Source organism: Pezoporus occidentalis, unplaced genomic scaffold, assembly GCF_034315485.1.
Source record: "Pezoporus occidentalis ecotype Australia unplaced genomic scaffold, CSIRO_AGI_Poc_V1 ctg95, whole genome shotgun sequence".
Lineage (NCBI taxonomy): Eukaryota > Metazoa > Chordata > Aves > Psittaciformes > Psittacidae > Pezoporus > Pezoporus occidentalis.
The window spans coordinates 1,848,490-1,870,689 of record NW_026916315.1 but is presented as its reverse complement, the minus strand read 5'-3'; the positions used below and the strand labels follow the sequence as shown (position 1 = coordinate 1,870,689).

At 39.3% G+C, this 22,200-nt stretch overlaps 1 protein-coding gene and 1 long non-coding RNA gene across 4 annotated transcripts in view; one reads left to right on the top strand and one right to left on the bottom strand.

The window, feature by feature from the left end:
* TPR (translocated promoter region, nuclear basket protein) overlaps positions 1–22,200 on the bottom strand; it is a 44,229-nt gene that overhangs the window by 8,127 nt on the left and 13,902 nt on the right. For all 3 annotated transcript variants that reach the window (XM_062606249.1, XM_062606246.1, XM_062606247.1), the window contains exons 14-41: positions 21,921–22,147; positions 21,070–21,233; positions 17,860–17,999; positions 17,617–17,765; positions 17,154–17,316; positions 16,596–16,730; positions 15,734–15,874; positions 15,423–15,591; positions 14,813–14,979; positions 13,683–13,835; positions 12,844–12,960; positions 12,083–12,286; positions 11,805–11,989; positions 11,154–11,301; positions 10,621–10,758; positions 9,784–9,915; positions 9,380–9,510; positions 8,815–9,025; positions 8,293–8,439; positions 7,666–7,864; positions 6,771–6,976; positions 6,008–6,069; positions 4,880–5,088; positions 4,303–4,575; positions 3,324–3,472; positions 2,374–2,457; positions 1,751–1,951; positions 341–472 (exon numbers count right to left, since the gene is read on the bottom strand). In XM_062606249.1, coding sequence (XP_062462233.1) covers positions 341–472; positions 1,751–1,951; positions 2,374–2,457; positions 3,324–3,472; positions 4,303–4,575; positions 4,880–5,088; positions 6,008–6,069; positions 6,771–6,976; positions 7,666–7,864; positions 8,293–8,439; positions 8,815–9,025; positions 9,380–9,510; positions 9,784–9,915; positions 10,621–10,758; positions 11,154–11,301; positions 11,805–11,989; positions 12,083–12,286; positions 12,844–12,960; positions 13,683–13,835; positions 14,813–14,979; positions 15,423–15,591; positions 15,734–15,874; positions 16,596–16,730; positions 17,154–17,316; positions 17,617–17,765; positions 17,860–17,999; positions 21,070–21,233; positions 21,921–22,147 — 4,536 coding nt within the window. The remainder of the gene's footprint in view (positions 1–340; positions 473–1,750; positions 1,952–2,373; positions 2,458–3,323; positions 3,473–4,302; positions 4,576–4,879; positions 5,089–6,007; positions 6,070–6,770; positions 6,977–7,665; positions 7,865–8,292; positions 8,440–8,814; positions 9,026–9,379; positions 9,511–9,783; positions 9,916–10,620; positions 10,759–11,153; positions 11,302–11,804; positions 11,990–12,082; positions 12,287–12,843; positions 12,961–13,682; positions 13,836–14,812; positions 14,980–15,422; positions 15,592–15,733; positions 15,875–16,595; positions 16,731–17,153; positions 17,317–17,616; positions 17,766–17,859; positions 18,000–21,069; positions 21,234–21,920; positions 22,148–22,200) is intronic.
* Positions 4,735–13,536, top strand: LOC134157380 (uncharacterized). Its single transcript, XR_009962305.1, has 3 exons — positions 4,735–4,790; positions 10,075–10,148; positions 13,429–13,536. It is a non-coding gene; the product is annotated as an uncharacterized LOC134157380 (long non-coding RNA).

Sequence of the window (22,200 nt, the reverse complement as noted above, 5' to 3'; positions counted from 1 at the left end):
ACATGCACAAATGTGAAGTACGCAGCCATCGTCATTTTATAATAGACAATGACATATCCAGCTTTTGAAGAAACTGCCTTACTAGCTTGGCAACTAACAGTATTTGTGGCTGGCTCCTGTACTTCGTGTTTTCATTCTGTTCTCAAACATTAAAAGTTGATTTTTCTCATGAATACACCAGTTATAACAGAAATTAATATCACCTACTAGCAGCCTCACATTTCTGTGATGAATTCACACTAAGATTTTCTTTCAAGTATCCAGAACTGTGCAGATGCATAACACCACCAATTTATTCCAAGAAATGTAGCAAGCTAGAAATAAAAAGTATAAAACTCACCTCAGCATCATCTGCTTCATATCCGTCATTACCATCAGCACTACCAGTTCCTTCATTACTGTCATCACCTTCATCTCCCATCCCTGTGTCTTCATCATCATCCTCATCTTCCTCTTCCTCATCCTCATAGTCCTATAGAACCATAAAAAAAGCCGTAAGGAAGCGTGGCTATTAGGATAGTGGAAAAATTTCACATCTTGAAGTGGCACACTTCACGTTGTGGTACACAGACCATGTCCGTCTGTGGCTCTCTTTTGAAGATGTTCAACATTTATTAACCACAGTGTACTTGTACATATTTACTGATTGCTGTGGTAGGTTTACCTTGGCTGGGTGTCAGATGCACCCAGCCACTGCCTCACTCCCTCTTCAACAGGACAAGGGTGAAAAGTAAGGTGGAAAAGCTTGAGGATCAAGACGAAGGCAGGCAGATCACTTACCAATTACCATTACAGGTAAAACTGACTCAAGTCAAGGAAAATTAATGTGTTACCAATTAAAAAATAGAGAAACAGACTAGAACACCTTCCCCCCATCCCTTCTTCCCAAGCTCAACTTTACTCTCTCCTTGCTATCTCCTATTCCTCCTCCTCCACCCCAAGGAGGGCAAACGGGACAAGGAATGGTGGGTTGTGGTCATTCCACAACAGTTTCTTTCAGCTACTCCTTTCTCCTCCAGTGTGGATCTTCTCTACAGACTGCAGTCCTTCAAGAACTACTCCAGCAGTGGGTCCTACCCACTGAATGGCTGCAATTCATCAGGATAAATGTGCCCCCGCACTGGCTCCTCTCCATGGGCAACAGTTCCTGGCAGTAAAGCCTACTCCTGCATGGGCTGCAGTTTCCTTCAAGGAATATACTGCTCTCCACAGGCTGCAGAGAAATATCTGCTCGACTGTGGTCTCTTCCACTGCAAGAAGTATCTGCTTCAATGACTGGAGCACCTTCTTCCCCTCATTCTTCTCTGACCTTGGTTTTTCCAGGATTGTTTCTCACACTCCCTCCCCCTCCTCACACTAACACTGCCATGCAGTGTTTTAGCCTTTCTTTATACGTGTTTTCCGCAGCTGATGGGCTCAGCTGTGTCCTGCAGTGGGGCCACTTCAGAGCCAGCAGGAAGAGGCTGTGTCTGGCACAGAGCAGCCTTCAGCCTGTCCTCACAGAGGCCACCCTTGTATGTTGAACAGTCATAGATAATCTAGATGCACCACAGAATTAAAATAAATAATAATAAACAGAAGTTGAATTAGCAACACTAAGTTCAGGCTACATAAATAGAGACTATTTTTACAAATTAAAAAAAAAAAAAAAAAAAAAGAAATTGGTTAAACAGTCCTTCCAGATGAGTTTTACATCTGATCAAAAATCATACCTAAAGCAGTTCAGAAATAAATTCCATAATATACATACTTCCTGCTCGCCTTCGTTTTCTTCATCATCATCATCATCATCATCACTATCAATGACAATGACATCATCTCTTTTCGACTGACCATCCTGAGATGAAGTAGTATTTTGCTGATCTGACTGAAGAGGTCCAAGATCTATCGGGATAGACTGGGAAGTTTCTTCACTATCCTCCATGGTAACGTACTCTCCGTGTGTAACACCCTGTAAAAGATAAATTGCCAGAAGAAACAAAATGAAATGCAGCATATACAATTCTTAAAATGTTTTTCAGGGAAGCATCCATTTTATTTCTAAAAGATTCTTGTTTCCATTCCTATTTCTCAACCTCGACCAAATGGAGGCCTGCTGTACAACACAAACATATTTTGTCCTTCATTTTCAAATCTCATCTGGGATGGGTGACACCATTAAAGGTATTGTATTCATATATGATGCATTTGCTTGCGCATCCATAAGCAGCTGCTGCCTCAATGTTTACTCATCTTTAAAAAGTTTTAAATGGTTTCCACTGGAAACCTGCAGGATGCGATTTAAGATTTCACTTCTAAAAATGGGGAGTGGGGGAGAAGGATAGGAGCTATTTCTGCTAAAATGAAGATCGTACTATTTTCAAATATGCTTACTTCACCAATTGAGTCTTGTGAGTCTTGATTGTATGTTTGAGCTTCAACCTCGCCATCAGTGCTCTCTTCTGCTGTCACTTCCTCCTGAAAGAACATGCATTTTTCTTGTTTAAAACACTCTATTAGCCCTACAGTTTGGTTCTTCAACACACCATTTTTTTTTTACTTAAAAATAAATTAAAAAAAAAAAAACCCAAATAAAAACTCTTTACACAGAAAGATCATGGGCAAAATTTTGTTCCTGTTTTACTATTATTCCTTAGCTCTGCTTTTATCTAGCATGCCATTTTTCTCTTTCCTGGAGAAATGCCATTTGCCCATTCAGTCCACTGGGCCTCAGTATCTCCAAATCTTTTCAGGACCATAAAAGAACCCTTAAGGTTTCATATTCCACCTTCATCCTCTCAGCTAATTAAGTGACAATGTTCTGAGACAATTTTGCTCCCTTTTTTGCTATGCAACATCCCTCTTGTACAGTTAATAGAAAACCTTTGACTTCCTTAACATTATTCAGGAGTTGCCTGCTTGAGGTTCTGTCTTAAGTTCATTCCTTCCTTGCAGGACATCCCAATTGTCTCACAGCAACAACTCTGCATGCATCTCCTGTAAGCTTTTACATGGAACTCATCTTTGCTTCATGGCATGCCCTCAAGTATGCTGCATTCTATTCCAGAGTAACTGTAGATAATGGCCTTCCAGACCACACTGGAAAATATTTTAACATTTTCCTCCTCAGTTCCAGGATACGGCCCTCTCTTTTCCATCCTACATTTCACCAAGATTTACATCACTCACTGCAACTGGCATAACCTCTGCCTTTCATGATACCCGAACATAATTGCTTCCTCCCCAGTAGATTAAAGTCATGTTAAGAATTAACTGACTTGCTCTTCCCATTAAAATCTTCCAAAGGGACAGATTAAGTAGCAGCACTTTATGTTCTTGCAAACCTCTGGTCCAACTCTCTGTATGTTTCTCAGTTTCTTTGGAAGAGGAACATCCACTGTTTCCTCTGAAATTTGGTCTGAGTTTTCCACAGTGTTATCCTCCTCTTCCTCTCGTGGACGTTTAGACAGTGAAGAACTTGGGGTAGCTGAAACTTAAAAAAGCCTCCCAGTTATTTTCAGAACAAAAACCATACAATACAGAGTATCAAAAGTTGTTGTTTGACTCTGGAAGATCACTTCTTTTTCTGCATTGAATAACAAATGGAATTAGAAAGAATCATCTTGTGCCATTTTCTGGGACATAAAAACAGCAGCCCCTTTTCTTATAAGTCTTATACTCTTGGGACTTAGATTCACAGCCTAATTAACCCCAAACATAATCTTGGGGGTACAACTAAAATATTTTTTCCAACATCTTTGCCTCTGACAAGTGCACCTAAAAGTTGAACAGAGCATCAGCTGGGAAACAAACAAACAAGCAAAAAAGCAAGTTTACTGAAGTGTATTCTGGGGAATAACATTCTACACCAAAATCGACACTGTGTAGGAGAAACAAATATGCAACACTGTATCACACTGAGTAGCTTTAGAATTTTTCTCTGTATGTTGTATTCCAGCTTAAGTAGCTTATTTGTGCTTCCTCATGACCTGGCTCTAACACTACCAGTTTCAGAGGCAGCAAGGTTTAGTGCATTACATCCCAATGCTGCCCTGGATAGATAAGCAAACATGAGGTTTTAGTTTTGTATTTTAAGGAATGCAGCAACAACAGCATTTCAGAGGTACCATTTCTGAAAGTTCAGGAAAGGAGCCTAACCCCAGAAGTCTGTAAAATCTACAATAAATTAAGGGGGGGGGAAGAAACCCAAAACCCCAGAAGAGCAAATTCTTTTTCTGAAGTTAGGCCTGGTTTGACAAGGGTCCTAACAGAGCTACTTAAAATGAATTATTCAGAAAGGTAGGCCTATAAAATAAAACCAACCTGTGCCAAACACTGCTGTAGAAGTGGAGGGCCTCTCTATCTGAGAGCTCTGTACAACTTCTACTATGGTGGGGGATGGCTCCTGATTAGCAGGCTCAATCTGAGGATGACTTTGCTGAGTGGGCTGCACAAAAGCAGTCGCCTGTGTCTGCTGCTGAACAGTCAAGATGGGCTGAGAGAGAGATGTCTGAACATTAGGACTGGTGGAACGCACAGACCCACTAGCACTGCCAAAGACTGGAACGTGCTCCACAGGTCCTTCTGATTGCATAGCTGAAAGGCAAACAGTAGCATATTCAACTGTCTTCATATTATCTAGTACAGTTCACATTTCAGAATGCCTTAATTAAGCTGATTTAATGTGTTGCAAATTGAGTTAACATTAATTATACCCATCCTCAACTGAGGAATCATGAACTTTGTTGCAAGAGAAATGGTCACAACAGTGCAATACTGGAAGAGATGCAGGAACAAGAAAACTATCTGAGGTACGTTCAAACTAATAATTACCAAGATTTCAAAGCAAAGATAGCATTTATGATTGCTGTAGATCCTTAAACTATACCAAAATGCTTACCTTCCTGAGTCTCCACCTGTGTTGTAGGCATAACTGTGGCTGTTGGTGTAGTGGTAGGATTAGTGACAGTAGCAGGAGTAACCATTGGACGGATACTGGCTCGTGGAGTAGACTTATTCCCAGCCATTGCAGCAGCAGTCACTTTACTTGGAGTTGACACAACAGGAGTTGGTTTAATATTTGCTGTTGGTGGATCTGAAGTGCTAGCACTGAAAAAGAGAATATTGTTTTTATGGTGGTAGTGCAGAAAGCAAATGTTAAAAATACCAAATGTGAATATATTACTGCAGCCACGAATACTGATTTTTAAAGGCTTAAAATTTAAAAGCCTGGCAAGGGAATCATGAATTATCTTCCCAAATTTGTTTACGGATTAAAAAGAAAAACAGACACACTATGCCATCAGTAGCAATTTGTCCAGCTTACAGGTTTGACACATTTCTTCAAAGGTAATCAACTAGAAATCTGTAAGCAGATCAAAAGGAGCAGTGCACAGCTTACACTATTAGCTGTGCTGGGTCCTTATTACAGTGAGTAATACATCTTACATTAGAACTGATTCACTCAATACAGAGCAACATAATCTCCTGGTTGAGACAAAGATCAGCCAAATTTTAGGAGGCATCTTTGAAAGCCTTGCTTTCAAAAGGATGCTACCATAAAAACTGAAAGGGAATTTGTTATTTAAACTTAGTAATACAATAAAATTTAGCACTTAATCATTTGATTGTTTTATCTGTTGTTAGAGCTGCCATCTATGTAGTCCATTTCTTATGTCTGGGATTCTTGCACACGGAAGATCCCACCCCAAAACAAAAATGCTTAAAGGTAAAACCGTACAACTTCAAGAACCCTGAAGCTGGAAAACATTTAAAAAACATGCTTCATGTTTCCTAAACACGGTATCCCTGGTGGTTAATAAGACAATTTAATAGCTTAAAAGCTTTATTGATTAGCTGTAGCTGAGAAAACAGAAGTAACAATTACATCAATCAGCATCTTCAAAGTTGCTTAAGAAAAATTGCGGAAAGCCAGTGGTTTACTAAAAAGAAGAGCAGCTGGTAAAGACAAAACCAAGAAATGCCAACCACAGAAAAGTCTGCAAAACCCCCAAACCCTTCAACTCACATTCCTCTTTCACCTGAAGCTGGAGTAGACTTGAGTGAGATTTGCCTCTGCTGTTCTGGGACCTATTAAGTGAGAAACAGACGTATCATGCCATATACAAACAAAACAGAGCACGCAATCTGGTAAAATACTGCAGCAACATCTTTAATAACAATCGTTTCTCTAGCAGACTTGTTAGAATACCTAGTCAGACTCTGTGGTTATTACAAATTCTCTAAAACAAATTATACCAGTCATACCAAGAATTTAAACCAATTCAGTAATTGAGACAAGAGCACCTAGAGACCATTATACTGAATGCATGGATAAAAATACAAAAATGCAGGGCAGAGTGCAAACAGTTCAGTTGGCTGATTCACAATGAGTGATACAACGTTATGCTTGTTAGCACTGGGAATTCTGACTATGGCAGGAAATGAGTTTTAAATTAAGTTCTGAACCCCTGCTAAAGCCAACTTGTGCATTTCCAAAACCAGGGGACAGTGGAACCTGAATAAAGCGCAGTTTGTTGAGCTCATAGTTAAAGTGTTGGGAGTCCTAAAATAAGAATTTCCATCTGCTATTCAGGATGCTTAGAGAAAACAGCTTCACGTAAAGTAGTCCTGAGCTTTAACTACTGTACACACACAAGTTGGACAGTGGTGCTTGAGTGACACCTACAAGCAATGTAGTCAACTTGTAGTTACAAGCTACAAATTCTCATTCAGCCATGAGACATGCAGCTGTTTTTTCTCTCACACAGCTAGCTAAAAGGATTTTGTACCTTGTTTGTAGACTCTGGTGGCTCATCTCGCTGTTCATGGTGTCGCTCTTGCTGCTCTCTAAGCTCTCTTTCTAGACGGCAAATTCGACCTTCATACTGTGATTTAAGTGCACTCATCCGCACTTCCAATTCAGTCTTCTGCTCTTCTAATGAGCTGCTCTTTTGCTTCCACTCTTCATTTTCTTTTGTTAGCTGTTCTTTTGTACCTAATTAAATAGGAAAGAACTCAGTCCTGCCACTGTGAAGCTGCCTACTGACTTTCTGCATGCCGAATACCTGGCTGTTCTAATACATTAATAAAGTATTTTGAAATCTTAAAATGATTAAGCTATCAACAGAGTATTTGGAGGTAATTTTAACTTTCACATGCCATTTTTATATTTAATTACAATTAAATAGAAATAAAATAATAATGCAATAAATAAACAAAAAGTAGTAGACACAAAAGAACAAGATGCTTTCAGCAAGCTCTGACACCATCATTTCTCTCAACACCAATTAAAAATAAGGAGGCAATATGTTTTGCACCTGTACATTTAGGGAAGACAAGAGGGAAGGGAAGGAAAGAGTTACCTGAGCTGTTAGTAGGGTCAGTCTGCTCTAATCAACAGAAGGATAACAAATGGGTGTTATCAAGCTGGCTTGCGAAAACTAAGCAAAACTTTTTTTACCTCCAGTGTACAGTTCGGTACATGCTTTCATAATCTCCTGAAGGAATCAGAATTTACTTTTTTAGAACAATTCCTATAACATCTGAACTAGAAAAAACTTTTAACTAAATACGAATTAAGCCATATTTTTGTATTTAGCATCCTGTCTAAACACTTTTCTATAGGATAAATCAAAAAACAAACTAAAGACAACATCTTAAGGACAGAAAAAAAAGGTATTATACCAGCTAACTGTGCAATTTTCTGCTTGGCGGCAAGCAATGTCTTCCTAGTTTTCTCTTCCTTCTCGGTGATCTGTTGCCTGAGCTGTTCTTCCTGTGTAGTCTTCTCTTGCAGATCTTGATGAAAACGAGCAAGTTCTGATTGTAGCTGTATTATCTGCTCCTGAAGATTTCTAACTTCAGCTTCCTTTTCTGCTATAGACTAGAGAGAAAGCAAGAGAAAGACTGAAAGAGAGAAGTTGCAACTATTGGCCATAACTAGCTACTTCAGCAAACAACGCCCAAGGACCTAGTATTAGCTGGACACTGTATTAAGGTTCAAAGGCTTCTAATCAACAACAGAGGAGTCCAGTCCTCCCTGAAAGTAATAGTTGAGAGAATAGCATTCTCCTTCCCACTTATTCATTCCAAGAAATAATGTGAGAGACTCTACACACAGGATTTAAACTAGGTTTAAGGCCCCTCTCCCAAGGTTGAGGCACAAATAGGTTAACTCACATATTTCTGTGCATAAATGTACACACTCACAGTAAAACACCCTCACATTCGTCGGTTATGCATTTAAGATTGCAGTAGAATACAATACTCTGAAATTGTTCACTGTTCTTAGCTTGTTCACTCTGATCTCACCTTTTGTAAGCTTTCAACCTGAGTCTCCAAGGTCTTTGTCTTCACTTCAGCTTGACTGAGAGTGTCTTTCAGCTCTTGCACTTCCTGCAGAGAAACCTGTTCTTCTTCTTGTTCTACAAAAGACTGAGTTGATGCTTCAGCGACCATCTGAAATATATAAAGTGGTATCAGGCAAAAGGGTACTATCTGATTAGAATGTAATTTTTTTCAGAAGTTTCTTTTGCATGCAAATTGATAGTTCAAAAAGTTCTGGGCAAAACCCAGGAATTCTACTAACCATAAAGTTAAGAATACTGCAAATTATTAAGTTGATACGCAGCTTCTGTTTCATAGCAGCTTGCGCTAACAGCAGAATAAATGGCATCATTTTCTGCTTTTCTCTTCACAGGTAAGTATTCGTACAATATTATACTAATGGAATGTGAAGATCATTAGTTAGATTACATAGATAGATTATATATGACTAAATGAAAACATGTATTTTTTTAATAAGCTTTTTCTTTGCTAAGAAATTCCATTTACCTTATCATGCTGTGCTTTCAGCTCCTCATATTGAGTCTTGTACCTGCGACCAATTTTCTTGACCTGTGTTATTGTTTTCACTTTTTCTTGTATGTCAGCCACTTTAGCATCTAGCTCTTTCTGCAAAGCATCCTTTTCTGTTCTTATTTTAGTTACTTCATCCTTAAGACTCTGAACAAGGTTCTGGCTTGTAGTCAAGGATGCATTAGTTCTAAACAAGAGATTAGAGGAAGATGCAAATGAGATGTCTGAAATAATACATTTCAATATTTCTTTTATGTGATATCACAGGCATTATCTGTAGTGAATTATGTTTTCTTGGATTTTGCAGTACAAACAACGATTTGTAGAATACACGTTACTTTACAATACATTAGAATAAGTTCAGCTAAGGCGGCTTCTGAACAATTCTGACAATTTTGCTTGCATATTACCAAGGTACAGTAAGAATATCAAAGGTTTCATAGTTCCATGGAGACAGTGAAGAAATTACAATTGCACATACAACCTTATTTAAACTATTTTGCTTTGCACAGAACTTGTTAGTAATTGATTCATACCACACCTGGCTATTTCTGCTTTAAGCCTGCCTGTTTCTTCACTCATTTGTTGTATACGCTTTGTGTTTGCCTCCTTCTCTGACAGCAGCTTCCGATACTCTTCGAGATCTGTGTCCTTCTGTTGACTTAATAAATGCTGAAAGGTTGAGAAAATAGTTTGCACTTTTGTAAGACGATTATACAGCTATACCTAGAAAATGTCTTTGAATTAGAGCTACTGCTTTCGCATTTTGATTTGGAATGTCTGTGAATCAGAATAGACTATTTTGAAGCTGCATAATCAATGCTTTATAATTCAAATACATTTCTTGAGTCACTGTTGTTGTTTTTAAGAATATTTAGAATAATTTTTTTTGTTTAGTTACTTCATTTTCCCCTCAACTTCTCTTTGAAAACATGCATTCTCCACCTGAGTCCGGGCTTTCCACCGTTTGACATCTTCTTCCAACAGCTTTTTCTCCGCCTGCAACATTCCACTTTTCTCACTCAGTTCAGCATTAGACTCCTGCAGAGGTAGAATGTCTGCCTCAAGCTTGCGTACCTGAAAAAAAAACCAACAGGAGAACTCTCCAGATCTTTTGAAACTGAAGGAAATAGAATATGGTAGGCCTTGAACAAGGATAGTAAAGAGGGCCAGAGAGAGCAAAATCAACCCTCAAGAAGCCTGATAAAGCTTCTTTTCCAACTCTCTGCCTTTCAGTGGCCAGCCGGGGGCAGGGAGAAGGACACGGAGCAAGAGCAGGGGATAATCCTACAGAGAGGAAAAAAGTACACGTACAACTTCACAATCTTAGATTCTCACTCTTTGTACTCTGATACAGGAAACAGATTATTAATTACATGTTAGAAGCCAAGCAACACTGCACTGGATTCCATTCCACTGGTGCGCAGAAACATGAAGAGACAATATCTTCCCTTTAAACTCCTAATAAAGCTGTGGTCTGCTTTATACCTATTCCTCTGCCACTTAAATTTATCTGCTGATAATATATCCCTGTTACTGGTATACATCTAGGCAAGGATAAAACCTGATTCATTTAAATGAAACTGAACTTAAAACTTTCCAGTGTTCTAGGTGGACCTATGTCTTCTAAAATTCTAAAGGGAAAAACTTCCCCATTTGTGTATGACATAGAGGAATAACGACACTCTAAATCATGTACTTATTGTAATTAGCAATAATATATCCAGACACTAACTCATCAGCTTGAATATCTAAAAAATTTACATGAACTTCAGCACTAACCTTTGCTTGAATTTGTTGTAGCTCTTGTTCTAGCCTCTCCTTCTCTTCTCTTAGCATCTTGTTGGTCTCTATCAGGACATTCATGGTCTCAGTTTTTTTCATTAATTCTTCATGCTGTGCAATGGTTTTTGCTGTTACCTTTTGAGAAGATTTAACTCAATCATTTGTTTTGCTTGCACGTGCATATATACTTATCTGGATCTGGTGTAACACCACCTTGGAAAGCTAGTCTGGCCTTCATTATCTCACATGTACATCAAAACAAGTAAATATCACTTAAGAAATGGGGGATAGGGAAAAAAATTGAGAGAAAGTATCTTTATTTTCCCTATTTATCCAATTTTGGAATTGTCACACTGCTTCACAGGACTCAGAAAAAGATTCTCCACTTGGCTATACAGCAACCCCAGTTTAAAAGCTCCCAATTCTTCCAAAATTTCATTTCCGGGTACAGGCAGCAAAGATAAAGACCAGAAGATACAGAACAGCCCTCTCTACTTCTTGAATTCATAAGCAATAATACCCAACCATACCTGCACCTTCTCCCTCTCAGCATTGAGACTGTCTTGCAGCTCCTGGAGTTCCCTTTCCAAGTGCTCCACCCTCTGACGATAACGCAAACTCTCCACCTGGGCCACCTCAAATCTAGTTTCTGCAATCTCCTTTTCTCGACGTATAAATCTGCAGTACAAAAATAAACAATACATCATGTCAATGAAAATGCAAGACAAAACATTTTAAGTTGAAGGATCTTTTATCTGTAGGTCTACTGAGTATAGAAATTGGTTCACAAAGATAAAAAAATCCTAGATAAATCCTCTTGAAAATCTACATAAACCCGCCAAAAAACACAATGAGAAAAAAATCACCTCTATGAAACTTTCTTGCCAATCATATTTGCTAAAATTTGATTTAGTTTCCTGTCGTAATTGACTCAGTTTTTTCCTACGAGTAGAAAGAAATCTCCTGTATTGTTACTGATGTAGTACAACCACCTACTGCCTAGCAAAAAAGTGCTAAAATATTATATGTTATCAATCACAGAATACCAGATTGGAAGGAACCTCAAGGGAAATATAGAATACCATGTTGAAAGGGACCTTCAAATATAAAGTAATACAGAAATATTAAATTTGGCAACTCATTTGCACTCACTGAGGGAAGGAGCCCAGAGATAAATTTACCTAAGAATTTCTAAGATCTGTTCCTGGGATTTGCCTTCTTCATTGAGAGAAACATTTACTGCAGTTGGCATGGCTTCTTTCATAGAAGTCACCATCTTATCACTCAGACTTTCCAACTGTTCGTGTAATAATCTATTTTGTTTTTCCAAATCTTCACAGCGGGATGCAAGTTTTGAAGCTTCATCCTACAACAAAATTGTTCAGCAGATGTGAAGCCTGTGGCTGTATTTCTGTTAATTAAAAAAAACAGAACACTAAACCCGTAAGAACAATCATACCTTGATCATTCTCTCTCTCTCTTCCCAGGAGGCTTTGAATTCTAACAATTCAGACTCGGCTTTCTGAGCAGCTTCCTCTAGTTGCTGCCTTACCGCTGTGTTCTTGGAAACTTGGTCTTTAATAGCCTGTAATGCTTCAACATCAGCAGCATGAAGCATTAATTCCCGTTCATATTTATTTTGAGCTTCAGAAGCCATCTTTGCCTGCAAAAAAAAATATATTAAAAGACTTTATTACCTTTAATGTTATATTTTTTATATGTACAAAGAAATAACCCCAGACCAGCTTAGAATGTTTCCCTTAAATTATTAAGAAAAATTAGAATTTGAAATAGGTCTTTAGGTGGCCAGAGGTAGCAATTCACTAAAACCACTTAATTACACTCCCTGATCAATTTTTTTACGTAACGAAACAGACCACAGAAACAGTTATCCACTGCATCTTCTGTTTTCTTAAATGTGAGAGAAACTGTGCTTGCAGCGCAACTTCGTGTTCAAAGTCAGTTTAGTTCATATTACTACTTTCATCAGGTAGAAAAACAAAGCATTAAATAAGCAGCTGTTCACAAAATAAAGAATGTGCTCTTTCAGCACTTCTCGTCTCCAAAAGTCTCTGATTAGCAGTACTACCTTTAAAAAATGTTTTGAGTTCAACTGAGAAACTATCAGTCATTTAAAAAAAGACCAACTATCAGAAGTTTACTACCTCTAGCTAAAATAGCCAAATACTACAAATACTACAAATACAAATACTGCCATACTTGTTCCTGGCAGTCACGTCTGGCTTGCTGTTCATTATTTAAAGCTGTGCTGGCTCTTTGAAGAGCTTCCTGAACTTCCGACTGCACGGTTGACAGACTCTTCTTTAGTTCCGATAGCTACAGTGATGGGGGAGGGAGAAGAACAAAAACAAAACAAAACAAAACAAGAATAAAACCAACACTAAACAGCAAAGTATTTTACAGAGTACTGAACACAGCAAGGATTTGAATGCAGACCATCAAAAACAATGTAGAACCAAAGAGTGGTTATTATTTTTAGATTAAAATTAGTATTTTTTTAAGAAAGGGAAATACTTTCAAGATTTTGACTTAATAATATACAGAACTCTTTCCTGGTAAAAATATATTGCTGTTATTTCAGAGTTAGGCCTGCAGTAATGCTAGCTGCAGTCATCTTGTTTCTTTCAACCTCAATAAAAGCCCAGATATAAACCAGACAAAATAAGGGCATTGCCCACTCTGACTTTAAAAGATGTGCATACTACAAAACTGGTATTGGCTCGTGTTTGAAAAAAGGTTTTCTGAAACCTTTCTCGCAGGCTTTTACTCATGTTTTTTCTACAGACTGCTCAAAGTTCAGCAAGACAGTGACAGCTTTAAATACACAATCACCCTAATGAAGTGGTACGGTTAATGTACTACTCATCCTTACAAACCTCTCACAAATTTAGTTAGCCTCTTGAACATTCTAAAAGATTTAGTTTGTGACACTACAGTACTGTGGGAAAAAAAAAAAACAGCTTATGGAATTATGTAAAAGCACATTCTTGTGGACTCCATTCTTGTGAGTTTAAAGGTTGGGGGCATTCAGTGCATACCTGTTGTTCCATACTCTCCACAGCTTTACGCTTCTCCTCTTGCAGTTCTTGCTTTTCTTTCTCTGACTCCATCAGGTTCTTTTCTAGCTGTGCTTGATACTCTGAAGACTCCTTCAGACGAGCTTCAACTGTTGCACGAACTTCCTCTGTCACCTTCATTAAAATCCATAAGAGATCAATATTTTTTCCTTTAAATATGATAGTCTGATATAAACCCAGGGTTTTATTAACAATTTAAAATCAGAATAGCTATTCTCAGCATCTCATTTAGAACAACAACACTGAAGATTTGGAGAACCATGAATAACATTGATTTTTTACCCCTTCCCCCATTTCCTCTATTCAAAGCTGTAATACCTCATGAAGTACACCCAAAAGGAGTTTAAGGTGACTGCAGTCAAATCTGCAGTAGCCAGGGTATCTCTATTACACACTAGAATCTGTAATATTGTTAAAGCATACCGAGCCACAATGAAATTTTTACAGTAACAGAGACAGTCAGAGAACTTGGATATTAGACAAACAGCACTCCGCTGTCTAGTGACACTTCATTTTTGGTGGACAATAAGAATTCTTTTCCCCAACCTATTTTATTTTGGTATGCTGAGTGACTTGGAAAAAGAGCCTTCATTCTGTATTATCTTGGTGGAGTGTATGAGAGATTGGAAGGTCGTTCTCAAGCTTTTCCCATGAATACCACATACGGAGTGTTCCTTGTTATCAGTAAGGTCATCAGCAATGCAAGAAGGTATGAATTTAACTGCTTTTGATTGAGAGCTACATAATATTTTTAACCATTGATTACAGGGTTATAACAAGCAAGAGTTTTAAAAAGTCAAATACTCTATTTCGAAGGCGGACGTTGGCAGAATTCAGCTTTGAGTAAAATTTACAATCCAGCATTTTAAAACCATGGTGCAAAAAGGTATAGCGTTTTCATGATTAAAAGCTTTCTAAAATATGGTCTAACTACATTATATTATGTCTTTTAAACTGACCAGCTTTTTTGTAATTCCTTTAAGTCCTACAGACTGTACTGTAGTACAAAAAAAAAAACAAACCACCAAAAAAACCCAAACCCTTTCATTTTGTTTCTTGTTTTTCTCTAACAAACAATGGTAACTACTTACTTGTTTTTCCTTATTAAGGGATTCCTCTAGACTAAGAACCATGGCTCTGTATTGTTCCACATTACTAGAACTAGTCTTGAGTCTCTCTCTCAGGTCATTAACTTGTTCATCAGCTTGTCTTAGTCGACTTACAAGATCATCCACATTTTCATTTGTACTAGGTTGACCTATAGTATTAGAATACATTCATTAACTGATGGGAGTTTAATTCAGCTTTTTAAACCATTGTTCTGTTAAAAACTAAAATCTTGTAACATGAAAAAAAATATCACTGCCACAAAGCTTCTCTAAATTAAATTATCAGCCTTAACCACAACAGTGGCTTACAATAAAATTGGCTATTTAAAAATAAGGAACCAGTTCTTTCAAGTAATAAGGGATCCATTAATAAAAGTTTTGCTTTATTTTTCCCCTTTGTCAAAGGATGCTTGGACATGAATTTCACTTTAGTAAATAATCCTGGTTATCATTTGTTTTAATACGCGACTGTAATAATGATGTTTATTATTTAGTGTACTTTTTTCCCAATTCTAAATTATTATGAATTTTACCATTCTACAGACAGAAATATTTAACATAAAGAGAAATTCAATGTAGAAAAACATCTTACCTTTCCCCGGAGCCCTCTGTGATGACTGAGATGTTAACTGAGCCTCCGTATTGTTAAGCTGCTGTTTCAACATCACAGTTTCCTTCTGGGCATTCTTTAAAAGTTCCTTTGTGTTAATGTGACGGTTTGTCTCAGTCTCAAGTTGCCTCTTAAGATCAAGGATATGAACCTGAAAACGCAAGGTTCTTAAAGTTGTAATTATTCACAAATGGCACAAATGTTTGTAAGTTTCACAGATGAAAATCAATGCACTAAGCCATAAAACTGTGGCTTTATTTTCACTGAAATAAGTTTAGGTTATTTATACTTACCTCTTGATTTTTGGTAAGGGAATGTCTTTGTTCCACCTCACTTTCTAGTTTCTTCTTCAGCTGAGATATTTCACGCTCTAGCTTTTCTATCTGATTATTGAGCCTTTGTTTTGTATCTGTCTCAGACTTCTCCAGTATTCCCTGATAAAAGACACAATAATACACAATGCTTACAATACACTTAAGTAATCTATAAAATAATTACTGCAGGGAGCAAACAACAGTAGGCAGATAAAGAAAATTACAAAAAGTAACACTTAAAATCTATGATTTAATAATATTATTAGTATTGTTAGGAAAAAAAAAAACTATTACACATGCAATGTAATTCCTAGGTTTAAAGAAACCCAAAAGGTCTAGTGCAGAAACAGAATTCCGTCACATGATAAAATGTGCAACCTTAAGTATTTATACTCTGAGAGTCAATATACAATAAAAAATACAAAAGTATAAATACACCCTAACATACTAGAAAACTAAACTACCAAGGCAGCAACTAGTAGATTTTGCTGTTATAAAAATTCATATATAGACTTTTTAATTTAATTTTGGTTCCATGTTTATTTCCATTTTATTGTGAAAACCCTTCTCAACAACTCAAAATTTTCAGGACATTGCCCAAGTAAATAGCAGAGTATCATATTGTAAGACAGGAGTAACAAATTTGCTTAAACAAGTACCTCAAGTATTTTATGTTCAGTGGCAATTGGAAACAAAAATAATCCCCCAAACCCCCCCACAAAAACAACAACAACAAAATAATTACCCAATCCCATGACTGTTTTATTAGATTTCTAGGGGCATTTATTGAAAACTCTGAAAGACAGACAAAAAACTTGCACATGAGAATAATGCCACATACCTGAATAGCTCGCAAATTAGCAAGCAGCAAGTTCTGTCCTCTTTGTTCAACTAAGAGAGAGTCACGTTGCTGAGTCAAACGCACATCTGACATCTTCAAGATATCTTTCTCTTTTTTCAAGTTTTCTGCTCTCACCTTTAAGACAGCAAACGATAATAAGCACTTTGTTATCAATCCCAAATCTGTCCATTAATCTTATGATTAGTTAATACTAATTAAAAAAAAAAAAGCTTTAAGATTATAGATTGCAAATCAAAACTCATGCAAATTAAGCCAAGAAGAGTGAGAACACAACAGTGTGACTAATCACATTGTCTTCCTCTGTAAATTGAAACACCCTCAGAGTGTTCTTACATCTTCAAGTAGTACTTGAGGCATTTTGCAGAATATTACAAGTATATAAACCAAATATACAAGCACACAAGCTTTTAGAAATTTAATAGCTAATGCACTCAAAAAGCCACACATTCAAGTTTCTGACAGCTTTCAAGATAGTCATAAGAAAAACTCTAGTCCTAACTTGGAATATTTAGCAGTATAACACACTGTACTACTAACCTCTGCCACTGCCAGTTTTTCATTAGCTCCCCTCAGGTCTTGAGTCATAGTGTTAATTATCTGCTCCTGCTTCTGAGTTGTTGCTGTGAGTTTCTGGTTTCTTTCATGCAGAGATGTTATTTCTCGACGATAGCCTTCAACATTATCCTGCAGCATTTCGTAACTTCACAAGGAACAACAAAGCAAAGTATGTTTGCCACTTTACATTGCTTGATCTTAATTGCAAAAAGCATATGTACACAGCTACATTTTGCGCTCTTGTGCATCAGTTTTCACATATGTCGCTCACTCAACTAGAAGACGTATTCTTGATCCTATCTTAACTATTTCCTTTGTGTTCTTTAACAGAATAGATAAATACTAAATTGGCAACTCTTCTTAAGGAAATGGTATCAGGCAGTCAACATGATCCTGTCGACAAAGAACACGTACATAAGGTAATGAAAAAAAATAGCTGATTTACCGCTTGGAAGCAAACTCCAGCTGTGTAGATATCTTTGCATTTTGTGACCTCAAGTCCGTGACCTGCTCCTGAAGCTTTTCATTTTGTTCATTCAGCAACTTGTCATTCTCTGCCTTTTCTTTTTTATAGTTCTCAAAAACTTCCTGTAACTGCATCAAAGAACAGACATTAAAGTGCTTACATGAAAAACAAAAAACCCAACCCACAGTGATAGCTTTCTACAACATTTACTGGAAAATATACCTGCTTAAGTGCAGCCTTAGCCTCCAGAGTCTCCACTGACTCAGTCATTGACACTGAAGCAGGAGTTGACATGGCCTGAGGTAAATTTGAGCGCTTTGGAGTAGATGTAAGAGACATCTCCTCTGGTAACATACCTGAAGCTAAGAGGATATTGAAGATAAAGAGGATTTTAAAGGTAGTAATTGAATAAATGCTTGCCAAAGCAGAAGATAATATAACCACGCCAAAATATGGCTAAAACTAATACTGTATTGCTAGAAAAGTCTTGGATTTCCTGAGCAATTCATTCTTTACACCTACAGTATGCTACCAGAACACATGTCATGGGTTCAGCAGTAGCAGTCATTTTTCCCCTTCTTGGGAGCTGGTGCAGTGCAGTGTTTTGACTTTCAGCTCGGGAACAGAGCTGGTAACAACTGATGTTTTTGGTTTGGCCAAGGACTTTGTGAGCCTCATGCTCTGCCAGGGAGGAGGGGAAGCCAGGAGGAAGCAGAGACAGGACACCTGACCCAAACTGACCAAAGAAGTATTCCATACCACAGCACGTCATGCCCAGGATGTAACTGGGAGTGAGCCGGAAGGGCTGGGGGTATGCAGGGTTGGAGGAGGTATCGGTCGGAGCTTGGTCGGGCTGGGGGGGGCGATTATCGGTCGGCTGGTGGTGAGATGATGTATTCTCTTCCCTTGTTATTTCCTTTATCATTATTATCATTGGTGGTAGCAGTAGTGATTTGTGTTATACCTTAGTTACTAAACTGTTCTTATCTCAACCCGTGGGAGTTGCATTCTTTTCGATTCTCCTCTCCGTCCCTCCGAGAGCAGGGGGAGGGCAAGAAAAGGGGGGGAAGTGAGCGAACGAATTACCTGACTGGGTTTAAACCACGACAGTTCTTTTTGGTGCCCAACGTGGGGCACGAAGGGTTGAGATAACGACAGATTTGACTGGATTAATAGTCACTCATCACAATGACGATTTATTGGCTCTCAGAGTTGTTTTGCTTGATCTCGCAGCTTCAGAATGTTGTAACTTACGTAGAGCCGGTATTTGCTCTGATAGTGTTTATCAAGTGTGGGGCCTGGGCTAAGGTTCTTGTCTCACTGTGCTTTATGGCAATGGCTTGTAATACGGGCGGGCTCCAGCAGCAGGGCGGGCCGGACGTGGCCGTGGACTTGTACCTGGCCGTCCGGCTGCTCTTCACCGTCCTGGCCCTCACCCTACTCTCCATCTTCGTGAGGCTGCGGGGAGCTGAGGGGAGCGGCCCCGGGAGCCGGCGGCAGCAAACCGAGCGGCGGCGGGAGCGGGGCCGGAGGCCGCGAGGGGACGGCTGCCGGTGGAGGAGGTCGGGGCGGTCGAGGAGAGGAAGGAGGCGGCTGCGGAGCAGCGGGAGAAGGCGGCGGAGGAGCCGAGCCCCGCGGAAGAGCCGAGCCCCGCGGAAGAGCCGAGCCCCGCGGCCGAGCCCAGCCCCGCGACGGCCGAGAGCATTTCCCGGAAGCCGCCCGCCGAGCCCCAGGAGGATGCAGGAGACCACGCAGCATTTCCCAGCAAGGCAGAGGAGGAAGAGCTGGCCTCAGGAAAAGAGAAGCTGGCGGTGGGAGAGCCGGCAAGCACAGCAGCTACACCAGCCCCAGTGACAAGTACAGCAGCTACACCAGCCCCAGTGACAAGTACAGCAGCTACACCAGCCCCAGTGACAAGTACAGCAGCTACACCAGCCCCAGTGACAAGTACAGCAGCATCGTGTGAGAGTTCTGAAGGTTTTGAATGGCCTTTGGGTGTCCTTGGGACCTGCCTGCTGATTGTGGTGGGGATCAGCATGTTGGCACGCACACAGACTGTGTTTTACCCACAACCATTTTGTCTGATCTCAGAAGTTAAGCAGAGTCAGGTTTGGGTCTTGTCTGGGGTTAGACAAGGATATAGGGGGACCAAAAGGTTTTCCCCAAGGCTGGACAGTCATGAGTGGCAGGGTGTGTGGGACAGTATGGGCAAGTATCTAGTCCACTGGGCCCCTCCAGTGCTTTGGAAGCATCGGAGATGGAAGGCAGCTGTATGGAGTCCCCAGCAGCAAGCTGCAGAAAGTGCTTAAGGGGACAGTGAATTATTTTAAGCCTGGTGGGCCCATGGCACTTCAGGCCATCAGAGCAGAGATGCAACACAGAGATGGCCTCATGATCAAGGGGTGGACCTAGCAATGGACACTATTGCCCAAGTTATTCACGAGTGTGAACACTGCACACAGTCTCTCCTGCTCTGGAAGACTGTTACAAGAGATGGAGCCTGACATCATGGACCAGATGGACTCAGCAGCTTTATAGGGACTGGTCCATGCACTGAGATAAGAGTGATGGTATATTGAAAATGTGGGATCTGAGCATGACATGAATGGTATGGAATAAGGGGTGGATAATGTCATGGGTTCAGCAGTAGCAGTCATTTTTCCCCTTCTTGGGAGCTGGTGCAGTGCAGTGTTTTGACTTTCAGCTCGGGAACAGAGCTGATAACAACTGATGTTTTTGGTTTGGCCAAGGACTTTGTGAGCCTCATGCTCTGCCAGGGAGGAGGGGAAGCCAGGAGGAAGCAGAGACAGGACACCTGACCCAAACTGACCAAAGAAGTATTCCATACCACAGCACGTCATGCCCAGGATGTAACTGGGAGTGAGCCGGAAGGGCTGGGGGTATGCAGGGTTGGAGGAGGTATCGGTCGGAGCTTGGTCGGGCTGGGGGGGGCGAGTTATCGGTCGGCTGGTGGTGAGATGATGTATTCTCTTCCCTTGTTATTTCCTTTATCATTATTATCATTGGTGGTAGCAGTAGTGATTTGTGTTAGACCTTAGTTACTAAACTGTTCTTATCTCAACCCGTGGGAGTTGCATTCTTTTCGATTCTCCTCTCCGTCCCTCCGAGAGCAGGGGGAGGGCAAGAAAAGGGGGGGAAGTGAGCGAACGAATTACCTGACTGGGTTTAAACCACGACAACACACATAGTCACCACTACACGTCGGTTATTATGTTGCAAAAAGTTATTGTACTGTAAAAATAAAACCACATGCCTAAATCCAAATTCATGGGTTTTCCAGTGAGTAAAGGTAAAAGTTGAATACCAGATTAAGAGAAGTTAGTAGGTACCATTACAGTGCATTACTGAAAACTTGTAACAAATGACTGGGTTTTTTTCCTTCTTCAATGATGCAGAAACATGACTGCTTACCTTGCAAAGGAATGACAGCTCCTGTTGTCTGTGCCAACAATATGCGGAACATATCCCGCTGACGAACTATAGACTCAACAAGCTGCAACTGATGATGACGTGATTCACGCAGTTTTTCTAGCTCATTGAGAGCTTCCTCAAGCTGACTTTGAAGCTCAGAAATTCTGAAACCAACAACAGCTGTTTTCAGTAACATGATCAGCGAGGCATAGTAAGATACCCTTGCATTTTGTGTCCAGTCCTCCAGTTTACATTTATAGCATCTTTGAAAGCTAAGCAACGCTGAGTTTTTTGAGCAAACTTACAGAAATATTGCCCTTTGGGCTTGCCATTTGGTAGATGCCAAAGAAAGCAGACCTCTTTCATGAAAAGCAGAATAGATGCAATTCTATTTATGTGAATAACTTCAAACAGTCATTAGCATGAGCAGAGAATCAGACTAAGAACCTTTAATACAGAATCACATTATCTGTGGGCATTATCCACATACATATATCCAGCTAGTGTATGATAGGAACATTTAAACTTTCTATTCAGCTATGGGGAATGAAAGCTTATCTTTCTTTTCTGAAAACCAGCTCTGTCGTGTGAAATTCACTAAAAACATGGACAAACATTTTTACTTTTTATTTTGATGAGAGGACCTATTACAAGATATGCTGATAAGAGCCATTTTAATCTAAACCTGAAAACAACGCTAATAACAATTTGCCTTTATGAATTACATAGTTGCTCATAAGCATGAACTTGTATATGCATGTGCACTCAATCAGAAGCAAAAATCTGAAAAGTATTTGAATAAATCCCTGTTACTACATAGTACAAACAGTTTACTAGAAGAGATAACTTACTTAGATGATGTTGTTTCTTGCTCCTCTTTTTCTTTAGCCTCTCCCAGTTCCCTAAGAGCCACTAAGAGACGCTGATTCTGCTGCTGAAGTTCTTCAATATTTCTGTAAGAGACTAGATGTTGAGATATCACTTCAGAAGAGCTACTGATGTCAGCAGAACTCACTTCTTCATCACGGATCACATGATTGCCTCTAGCTTCCTCAAGTTCCATTAAAAGCACACGAATCTGAAAGAGAATATTCTAGCGTAAGACTTGCACAGACTTGAAAGTTCACTCTG